The sequence below is a fragment of the Aedes albopictus genome, chromosome 3, assembly GCF_035046485.1.
Source record: "Aedes albopictus strain Foshan chromosome 3, AalbF5, whole genome shotgun sequence".
NCBI classification, from domain to species: domain Eukaryota; kingdom Metazoa; phylum Arthropoda; class Insecta; order Diptera; family Culicidae; genus Aedes; species Aedes albopictus.
The window spans coordinates 268346921-268358465 of NC_085138.1; the positions used below are offsets into that span (position 1 = coordinate 268346921).

General features: G+C 37.9%; 1 protein-coding gene across 1 annotated transcript; it reads left to right on the forward strand.

The window, feature by feature from the left end:
* Nucleotides 1–1346: 1346 nt before the first annotated feature.
* Nucleotides 1347–4620, forward strand: LOC115257356 (uncharacterized). Its single transcript, XM_029856841.2, has 3 exons — nt 1347–1446; nt 1507–1718; nt 3951–4620. The coding sequence occupies exons 1-3, from the start codon at nt 1353–1355 to the stop codon at nt 4224–4226; spliced, it is 582 nt and encodes a 193-aa protein (XP_029712701.2). The 5' UTR covers nt 1347–1352; the 3' UTR covers nt 4227–4620.
* Nucleotides 4621–11545: the final 6925 nt, after the last annotated feature.

Genomic DNA, 11545 nt, shown 5'->3' on the forward strand with positions numbered 1-11545 from the left:
GCGACAAAACGTTACAATACAAACTGCTAATGGAGGATGATTTGAGCATGGAGGCTGTTGAGAAGATGATTATTAACAGTGAAGATGCAGGCAATCGTGTGAGAATAATGAATGAAGGTAGCGCTTCGAATGTACATTCTGTAAAGCATCGGATTGGCAGACGAAACGAACCAGAGAGCCACGATAATTGGCATACGGATAATCGTTATAGGCACAGAAGCAATAGCAGGGGAAGACAAGTTTCCAGAAACGCATACAAAAGGTGGGATCGTTCGACTTCTCGGGACCAAAAGAAAAATTTCCATGCAAACGCTATTTGCAATTATTGCAAACGCAAGGGTCATTTGAAAAGAGATTGTTTTCATTTCAAGAAGTCTATTGCAGTAAATTCTGTTGTTGAGCCGCAACCTGCAATGGACGATGTTGCTCACTATTACAAGCGTATGAAAGTTAAAAATCTAGCGACGAAGATAACTCAGATTATGAGTGTCTGATGATTAAAGCCGTAAACAGTGTTAGTGAGCCATGTTTAATTAAAGTTTCAGTAAACGATGAGTGTTTAGCGATGGAAATGGATACTGGTTCGGTAGTGTCAGTAATAGGCAAAAATACATACTACGAAAAATTCTCAAAAATACCACTCTCAAATTGCACACGCAGACTGGTGGAAGGGGAACCAACATATTTTGGACACAGCAACGAGCCAATATTTTTTGGACACTTACGGCAGAAACAAATGGAAGTGTCCAAGATATATTGGCGTAACGCTGTGTCCAAAATACGTTGATTCCCCTAGTCAGTGGATCACGTTTAAAAATACTCGGAGAGTTGGAAGTTTTTGTATCTGTGAACAATAAAACTGCTGTAGCTAGATTGATCGTATTGCAGACTGATAATAATTTCACCCAGGCTTGATAATCCTCCTCGAAATCAAAAGAGTTTTGCAACAAGCTCTAGAGCGGTGTTTTGCTTCTGCCTCGTCGCGAGGGAGCGAACGAACCCCAAACAGAGAGGCAATAAAAACTGAGCGAGGAAGAGGGGAACGAAAAAAGAGCCGATGATTATTTCGGGTTTTTGAGTGCGATTTTCGCCTCGAGAGTCTTTCTTTATATGGGAGTGGAACTCGCGAGAGCTTTTTGAGTGTGAGTGGACGTGAGAAACACAACAAACAATTATGAGTGTTGGGCGAACTCCTCGCTGCGCGGCAAGCTCGCGCTCGGTGCTGTTGAGGATTTGCGTTGTGATTTTTGAGTTTTATTTTACCTCCTCAGAAAATCGCCGAAATCGCTTCCTCATTTTCTCGCGAGGGAGTTTCTGTCAAGCCTGATTTCACCCCACTCGGGAGAGATTGGATGGATTTGTTTTTTCCTCACTGGCGTAAAGGTTTGATTGGATTGGAAGCAGTTAAACAAGTAGGCTTTGAAGACGATAAGGAGCAACTTTTAGGTAATTTAAAAGCTAAATTTTCAAAAGTGTTTACTATTGATTTTTCTGAACCAATAACAGGTTACGAAGCTGAACTTATCCTAAAAAATGATCAGCCAATTTTCAAGCGTGCTTACGAGGTACCATACAAAATCCGTGACAAACTGTTGAACCACTTGGACATGCTAGAAAAGCAGAACGTAGTTACTCCAATAGCAGCAAGCGAGTGGGCGTCTCCAGTAATCGCCGTTATGAAGAAAGACGGCGACATACGCATGGTGATCGATTGCAAGGTATCCATTAATAAAGTGCTTATTCCAAATACTTATCCACTACCACTGGCACAGGATATATTTGCATCTTTGGCCGGGTGCAGTGTATTTTGCTCACTCGATTTGGCTGGAGCGTACACTCAGTTACAATTATCAAAAAGGTCACGGAAGTTTGTTGTTATAAATACTTTTAAAGGATTGTATACATACAATCGGTTACCTCAGGGAGCTACATCAAGCGCCTCGATCTTCCAACAAATCATGGACCAAGTCCTTTGCGGGCTGGAACATGTTACAGTTTATCTTGACGATGTCCTAATTGCAGGAAAATCCATCAGTGAGTGTTATTCTAAATTAGTGTCAGTTCTTGAAAGACTTTCCAGAGTGAACATACGGGTGAACTGGAAAAAATGTAAATTTTTCGTCAATAGGCTTCCATACTTGGGTCATTTAATAACTGATAAAGGGCTGTTACCGTCCCCGGAAAAAATTTCGACAATTTGCAACGCAAAGAAACCGACTAATATTACGGAACTTAAATCATATTTAGGACTGATCAATTTTTATAACAGATTCATACCGCATATGGCTACTAAATTAAAATGTCTTTATAATCTTTTGAAAAAGCATACTAATTTTATTTGGTGCAAAGACTGTGATGCTGCGTTTGAAGAGAGCAAAACAGCACAACTCAACGCTAATATTTTACAATATTATGATCCTCGTAAGCCTTTAATTTTAGTAACAGACGCATCTTCTTATGGACTAGGCGGAGTGTTGGCTCATACGATAGAGAATTCTGAAAAACCAATATGTTTCACGTCGTTTTCGCTAAATCCCGCCCAAAAAAAATATCCAATACTCCACTTGGAAGCGTTGGCGCTGGTATGTTGTGTTAAGAAATTTCACAAGTTTCTTTTTGGTCAGAAGTTCATCGTTTATACAGACCATAAACCACTCGTTGGTATTTTCGGCAAAGAAGGGAGAAATTCTTTGATTGTAACAAGGCTGCAACGATATGTGTTAGAATTGGCGATATATAATTTCGAAATTAAATATCGTCCATCATCTCAAATGGGAAACGCAGATTTCTGCTCTCGCTTCCCACTAGAACAGCCTGTTCCAAATTGCTTTGATGGAGGCTACGTAAACAGTTTGAATTTCTCTCAAGAGTTTCCTCTAGATTTCTCATTAATTAACAAGGAAACAAACAATGATTCGGTTCTAAAACAATTGAAAGTTTTCATCAACGATGGTTGGCCTAATAAAGTAGCAATGCCATTTAGGGACATTTATGCTTGCAAACATGAACTAGAGATTGTCGAAGACTGTATACTTTTCAAAGAGAGAGTAATTGTCCCAAAAAGTATGCAATATGGAATTCTGAAGTTGCTGCATGCCAATCACAGTGGCATTGTTAAAATGAAGCAGTTAGCCAGACGAGTGGTGTATTGGACGGGTATGGCCGCAGACATAGAAAACTATGTTAAACAATGTGATATATGTGCCAAAATGAGTGTAGTACAGAAGCCAAAGGTAAAGGAAACATGGATACCAACCAATCGTCCTTTCAGCAGGATACATGCTGACTTTTTTCATTTAAAAAATAAAACATTTCTTTTAGTAGTTGACAGTCACTCGAAGTGGGTGGAAGTCGAAATTATGAGGTATGGAACAGACGCAGCAAGAGTTTTAAAAAAGTTAGCTAGGTTTTTTGCAACCTTCGGTTTGCCAGACGTAATGGTTAACGACGGGGGGCCACCCTTCAATTCGAAAGAATTTGTGTCATTTCTGGAATTACAAGGCGTCAAGGTGTTAAAGAGCCCGCCTTACAACCCAGAAAGCAACGGCCAAGCTGAACGACTTGTAAGAGTAGTCAAGGACGTATTAAAAAAGTTTTTACTCGACCCAAGCACTAGAACACTTGATATAGATGACCAAATTAATTTATTTTTGATTAATTACCGAAATAGTTGCCTATCTCCAGATGGTAAATTTCCTTCCGAAAAGATATTTTTAAAAAGACCAAAAATCTTATTGGATTTGATAAATCCCAATTGCAGTTATAAGTCATATCTAGATGAGACACCTGAAGCAAGAAAGAAAATAACTGAGAGCGATACTCTTTTGCCAGATCCTTTTTCCAAGCTGGTGGTAGGCGATAAGCTTTATTACAAAAATTTCAGGAAAAATGAAATAGAAAAATGGATAACGGTTACATTTATAAAACGAATATCAATAAATCTATTCCAGATTTCTCTCGGGCATCAAACTGTTACAGCTCATCGAAATCAACTAAAATTGATTCATGATCAGCGGCGTAGCTCTATGGTTCTTATGCCATTCCACGAACGGAAGCGAAGACGTGATTCGATCGAATTAGAAGATCCGTTTATTGGATTTCCAGATGTTCCACACGTTCCAGAACAACGAGAAACCAAGAAGCGGAAGCTGATCAGTGTTGCTCGCAGTCCAGTTATTACCAGAAGTGCTACGCGATCGAACCAAGAAGAAAAAGTGCTTGAGTAGTTAAAATTAAATGATACTGAGCCCGGTTAACCGTAGCGGTATTATCTGAATTGAATGAATAATTATTTTAAGTTAACTTATATTCGGCAATTGAATTGCATTCAGAATTTCAAGGAAAACATTGAATTTGTAGTTGTCCTACATTATTTCAAATAAGTTATTATTTTCTCAAAGAAGGGAGAATTGTTGTATAACAGTTAAGTTGATGTAATGAACAAAACTCTCAGATTGAGAGTTCAATAAGCATGCAATACAATACAGGGCTCAGTCGAGTCTAGTGCATGAAACAGACAAGAAGCCTTTAAAGATTATCATCCGAAAACCTTTATAACCCGTAGTAAAGCCATAGTCCGGAGTGACCTTCTAGTAGTTTTTAAAAAGTGTTTTAAGTATAAAACAGATGAGAGGCGATGTTTTGTAAGGCTATCTCTTCACCGAGTTTTGATACACATCTAAAAGTCGATATTTTCATGTAAAAACTTACACGGTTGGCATAAAAACTTTCGAAAATTCTTCAAATATATTAACACAGTTGATTTACGTCAAAAGTTATTCCATCGAAACCGGATTGGGTTTTTAAATTAAGAAAAATGTATCGTTTTTTTGATTTTATACGAAAGAGCACCTTTTTCTGTGCCACTATGATTTTTTGCAGATTTTTAGAACGTTATTTAGGTACCTAAAATCAATTTCAAAGAGATTTTTCTAAATCACCTTTTGACAGCTGGGTAACTGTTTGACAGCTCCACCCAGTACAAAATGCGACGAGGGGTGATTCGACAAATCGCTCCCATGCAAACTTCAAATTGATTTTTAAACAAGTTCCCGGGCACCAAAATTCATGAAAATTTGGATTTCGGCTCAGTTCGGTATGCAGATTTAGACTATGGAATTATCTCAACAACGCTAAAGAAGCCAATTGTAGCGTCCTCAGCCGTTGAACGACGTGGAACGCATAGTAATCAACTTCACCCCAGATTACGGTAACTGTACCCATTTTCAAGCACATTGCCTTGATTTTTCCAGATAGTTCTATGATGCCTGTGGAACATCTCCCTGCAGGATGCGAAGAATTCTTCCTTCAATTCAATTGCTGTTCCATTCGCAATTACACAATTATCTTGGTAACAGACAGATGCTCTATTCCAATGATTTCGGTTCATCGTCTCTTCCACGCTTCGAGCGCGTTCGTTGTAAACGGCAGTTTATTCTTTTACCGTTTTGTGTCCGACCAGGAGAGCGAGATGAAACGTTAGTCTATTGTCGTTGTTGAGCCCTCAGATGTTGGTCACATTGAAATTCTCAAGAAGGCTCAACATGTTCTTCGGTGTTTTGGCGATTTTTCAAATATATCCTCATAACGTCGATGATGGCCTTTACAAAATCTGAGATGTTGAACTTCAGGCGAAAATCAATTTGTACACATATTTGCAGCGACGTCTCAAATGCAGAAGCGTATGTCTCTTGTACTTTATTTATCAGTAACATAAACACAATAGGGACAACTGAGTCTTGATCTTGAAACTAAACAGAGCCATAGACGGTTGCAAATGTACCGTCAATCGACCAATAGCGGGAGTCCGCCAGACGCTGAAAGTTTGGTTGTGTCGTAAAAATCATTATGTTATACTTCTCGTCACGGACATATCTCATTAACAAATTCACCATCTTCTTCAACCACCCGCTGTCCACCGTCATATGCTGCCCTGTTTCGATGAATAATCATTCTCTGCTCTTTTTTCGATGTTAAGCTTAGTTTCTTGTTGCCAAGTAGAGCGCTCAAGTAAAATTCCACCTTTTTCCGCAAGTAATTCTGACAACTGATCCAGTATGGGGAGAAACGTTACTTTTCCTTACGGAATAAGGCCGGAACAAATCTCATTTTCTTCTTTTGTCACTTTACTCGTTGACTCGTCAAGGGGGTGGACTATAAATAATAAGTGAATTTGATGCAAAATTACCCAAACAATTAGGCAAAATCGTCAAACTCATCGGATTTGTTAGGAAATTTTCTAGACGACTCTAATTTCACTTTGAAAAATTTAAATTTCTTGAATAATTTATTTGTGTCCCCCCTCAAAATGTCGGATTCCGACCAAAATTTTCCGAGGGGGCGGTGACATAAGAGAAAATCGAAATTTGTGTCAGCCTAATAGCGCGGACTATTTTTCCGCAAGTAAAAGTGACAGCTCCATTTGATTCGCACGGGAGGCGTTACGAGTGTTCGCTATTTTCCTTACTTGCCATCTGCGAACCGCACAAGTAATTTTGAAGCGGAATCATTACTTGACCATTACTTGTCCTATCTTTTTGCACAGTACGTACGAAATGGAAACTAGTAATTAAAGTTAGGACTATGGACGGATGTATTGCGGACATCTCTCGAACAACTTTTGTAGAAATTTCCTTGGTTTCCAGAGCTTTGCGTTTCAGGTCTGTTTTATATTGCCTTTCCATTGAATGAAATTTTCTTTCAATGAGCTGTCGTCATGATTGTGTGCCTTATTACGGTCGACCAAAACGTGGGCGCCATTTTTCACTTGCGTAATTGCATGGCTTCTGCATGCGTTTTTGTTATCTCTACCACAATGTTTACTAGTAGCACAGTCCCAATAGAAGTGATTGTGCGCCCGTTAACAAAAAATATTACATATTAACCGAATCTTTATCGTCAATAAGAAAACAACCTACCTCCTTATTCAAGTTGTAGAGAAAGCCGTCTATGTTTAGCATCGGTTTCCTTTTTGTGGTGCGATAACTTTCACAACTGGCTCTACTTCGACATCAACAAAGCCAGCAAACTTTTCATCATTGCTGCTGCTACTGCTCAATTTTCTTCAATATTTTCACTGCCCGCAAAAGCAAAAATCAATCACATCACTCTATCAAAAATGGTTTCCATTGGTGCAGGTGAACACAAAAAGACAGACTTCAAAATGGAAGTAACCCTTCTAGGTACTCTCAAGAGACGTTGCGATGAATGATAAAACGCTAAAACCGCTCAGCACAAAAACGTGTAAGGCCTGCTCATAAGTGTAGTGTGGCTGAAAGTCTCTTAAATAAAGACAAATCAATCAATCAATCATAAGTGTATAAATTTATGGCCACAAAAAAAATGTTCAACAGTTACACATTCATAAAATCAGCACGTACGCTCTTCTAAATGTGAAATGTCGATATTTATTGTTTACCAAGATCACTAGTAAACCTAACTAGATAGTCGTACAAAATTTATTGCAAATTTCTCGATTTTGCGGACGCAGGAGCTGATTTTGTGAATGTAATGTTGTACATTTCTTGAGAGATCTGGATATTATGCACTTATCTTTCACATTTTAGTGCTGGGCGGCTTAGGCGTGTTGTGTTCATTCGTTGAGTAAAAGGCCATCCACAAATGTCAACGCTATGACTATAGCGGTTTTGCAGCGTGGTGTCACGAACACTAATGCAAATCAACTGGTTGAAAATATGTCCATTTGATTTTGCTGGGAACAGCTGATCTTTGTATAGGGGTAGGCGGGGCAATATGGACACCCGGGGCAGAATGGACACCCTCAATATTTTGAAATATGCGATTTTTTTTGAACTTTTAATGAATGGAGAATATAGTCCATTTGTCTAAAACGTAGTTTCAGGAAAGAAACATTTGAAATTAAAATTATACTTGATTTTACACGAAAAAGTTGCGTCCTCCGTTTTTTTGTGCATGCAAATTATAATTTTCACACCACCCGAATAAAATGGTATTATACAAAAATTGTACGGCTAATCATTGTTTCATTATTTGTGTTATCATAAACTGAATTATAACTCTCTGATACAACGAATCATATCGATGATAGCAGTTATCATTTTGGAAGTCTCAATGATAGACCGAACGGGTTGTTAAGTATCGTTACCATTCAAAAATGCCTTTTTTCTCGAACAAAAATTTTGCGAAATTATTCGCGCTATAGTATTTCAGCATATCTACTTTATCGATGGCAAAAACCTACACACCCCTGCAGCGGGCACCAGACACTGTCAATTCTGACTACCATTGAGGGAATCGTTGTTTACTTTTTCGTAAGTTTTTTTCTCCATACTTTGGTGAATCTGGAATTGAACTCAGTGATATACAGGTATGCTGCATTTATTCTCGTGCGTTGATTGCGTAGGCCACATTAGATGAGTGATCGCGGTTGGATTGAATAGGTTGATGTTCAAAAGATTGAAACAGTGTGAGCAAAAACACGGTTCTGGAAGATATGGGAAGAGTCGTATGAAGGAATATTACTAAGGACTGAAACATGGAAGATCTGCAGATCTTCAAGAAGCTTCCCTACTTGCGTGTTATTAGATTGTATATGGAAGGTAAGTTTAATGAAAGCAATTGTCTAGTACCAGTGAGCGGTGATTTTTGTGCTTATATGTGCCGGATTTCATTCCTGAACTCTCTAAACTATTCTGCAAGTGGCATTTTATCCGAAAGTAGCAGGAACCTGCGGCCGCAAGGGCTGTTGTTTTGGTGTTACATGCAAGCGTAATAGTGTTATGCCCATTTTTGTGCCAAAAATGCTAAACAATGGCACTGAAAATCAGATAGCAATACAGATTAACGTGATGACCTCTTATTTAAGCCGTTAAATACTAAATATAGTGAATAAAAAGTTTAAACCATCGTTTTTGTCACTGCAATATCGTTAAATTCTATTATTGAAAATTATTTAATTATTATTCAATGTATCGTGATGATATATTTAATGATACTTCAATAATTTTGAATTGTTGAAATTTTTCAACCTCTATCATTTTACCATTCAACGATGACTACTTGTATAGTTATTATTGCACCAATGAATAACGTATAATATGAATGATGCCATGAATAGTAATTATCTATGCGGGCATCTAAAATAAGATTTAGTGATTAATTTATTGCAGGTCGATTAAAACCTAATATTTCTACAACACATGCAAGTAGTTTTACTGTATCTACATGCTTAACATGTTTATATTTTCTTCTTTATTATATCAAAAATCAAGTTCGGAAATATCTTCTGCTGTCGGGGCAAAATGGACACTAGGCCTGTCCAGCTTTTTAAAAATGTTCTCTGATTCTCAAGTCCACCCCCATATTTTGATTGGCATCCTAAAAGAAGTAACTGGTCAAAATTTCAGCCAAATCCATTAAAATTAAGAGGTGCATCAAATCAATTTTGTGTTTTTCGACTATTTTTGAACTTCAAAAAATCATAACTACACTAAAACATGTCAAAACTTAATTCTTTTGGCAGAAATTGAAAGCTATACTTGTTTGCTACAACTTCCCCGAACAACGTGTGCCAATAAAATTGAAGGAAACATGTGTAATTATCACATTTGTAATCAGAAAAACCTTAAAAAGTTGATTTTTTGATTGATTTTGTTCTGGAATACCCTAATATACGTAATAAGTTGGAATTTTCAAAACGGCATCATATTCTCCAATGTTTTTTGGTTATTTGCTTCTTTGGCACCGATGTTGTAGAAGTTGAGCAAAAATTACTAAAATTCGTGAAAGCCAAATGTGGCCTAAAAACTAGCTTTTCGGGTGCAATCACGCTTTGGGATAAATCATTTCTCTTCGTGAGCATTCTTATGCAATAGATGCTAAATAGGCTTCAAAAGGATACATGTATCAAAAAACTAAACTTTTTTGACATCTTGCCAGGTAAAGTTGGCAAAACCTTAGGGTGTCCATATTGCCCCGCCTACCCCTATGAATGCATGCGAAAGACAATTTTATTAATAAATTCGTTAATAAGGTAATTAAAGTACGATGTTATTTGCGCTCACAATTGCGCATCTAGTTGAACTCGACACTCGACTAAACCTGCGCTTTTGGTAACAAAGTGTCGCTGCTAAATTCTCTCAGAAATTTCTCCAGTTCGAGGAGTGCTTTCAGATTTCCTTCACAGATTCTTACAGGGGGATCTCCAGGAGAATACAGAGATCCGCCCACAGAAGTTTCTTTAGGAATTCCTACAGAAGTTCATTCGGGGATTTGTCCAGGAGTTCTTTCTAAGATTCTTCCTGGAGTTTCTTAGGGGATTTCTGCTGAAATTCCTTTGTGGTTTCCTTCTGGGATTCATTCGGAGATTCCGGAGATTGCTCCTGGAATTTCTTCGGGGATTCCTCCTTGGATTTCTCTTGGAACTTCTTCGGGGATTTCTTTTAGGATTACTCAGGGGATTCCTCCCGGAATACCTTTGCGCAGTGCTTCCCAAACTGTGCGCCGCGGCGCCCTGGTGCGCCGCGAACATTCTTCAGGTGCGCCGCAGGATCTTGAATCAAAACCAATAGATCAAACTCTAATTTTTCAAAACATGATACACCTTTTATATGTTTTTGATTTATTTAGTAAAACTAGTGTCGCCTCCCAACCTTTCATAATTCAATTCCAAATCCTTGTCTTCTTCAGGAAGACTTCGAAAAAGAAAGTCACGCAAAGGGAGTTTTCCAATCCAAAATTGAGGTAAATATTTGACGAAACCTTGAATTTTCAAGTGCACAAATTAGAAAACCAAAACTTCGGTTTGCGCTGAAAAGATGATCGATAAGTTTCCTGTTGGTGCTAGCATATTGATTAACTTTGCAGCGCAAATCAACATTCAGACCTTTAGATTTGTACTTGAGGTTTGGCGTTGTCATATCTCCTCTTTAAAAAATAAATATTCCATAGTCTTCTAATGTTTTACAGAACTTGCGATATCCTAATAAAAGTTTTGGATTTTTACCAAGTTTTTGAATTGCGGGATTCTAAAAATGTTCTTTGAGATTCAGAAATTATTAAACTCAGCTTGGTTTTCGAATTTATTTATTTATTTATTTATTTATTTACACATAAAGTCAACAGATAAAATGTTTACCCCAATGACATAAAAAAACGAAAGATACATTATTACAACTAAATTTAACAGAAGATACGCTTAAAGCTACGCTTATTTACTAAACGTGACACATTAAAATCAAATACAAAATAACAAGTATTGAACAAACGGGACATATCACGAACCGGCTCATGCAGGCTGTAATTGGTGTTTGCAGGTGGAAGATTGAGAAACGGGTGAGATCTTAGACTACGGCGGCGTGTGTTTATATGCAGCATTCCTAGAAGATCAGGGCAGTCTATGTTGCCTTGCAGAAGATCACCTACAAAGCAGACTTTGGCCACATTGCGTCTAGCACTGAGAGGTTCCAAGTTAATAAGTTGACAGCGGCTTTCATAGCTAGGCAAAGTTAGCGGATTCCTCCACCTGAGATGGCGTAGCGTAAAACGAATGAATTTGCGCTGGACT

Excerpts from the sequence above, each read along its gene's own strand:
- LOC115257356 (XM_029856841.2), top strand. The coding sequence starts at position 1,353 with ATGGATTTGTTTTTTCCTCACTGGCGTAAAGGTTTGATTGGATTGGAA. Across the intron at positions 1,447-1,506 it reads CGATAAGGAGCAACTTTTAG|GTTACGAAGCTGAACTTATC; the intron begins GTAATTTAAAAG and ends AACCAATAACAG. Across the intron at positions 1,719-3,950 it reads GCATGGTGATCGATTGCAAG|ATTTCTCTCGGGCATCAAAC; the intron begins GTATCCATTAAT and ends AATCTATTCCAG.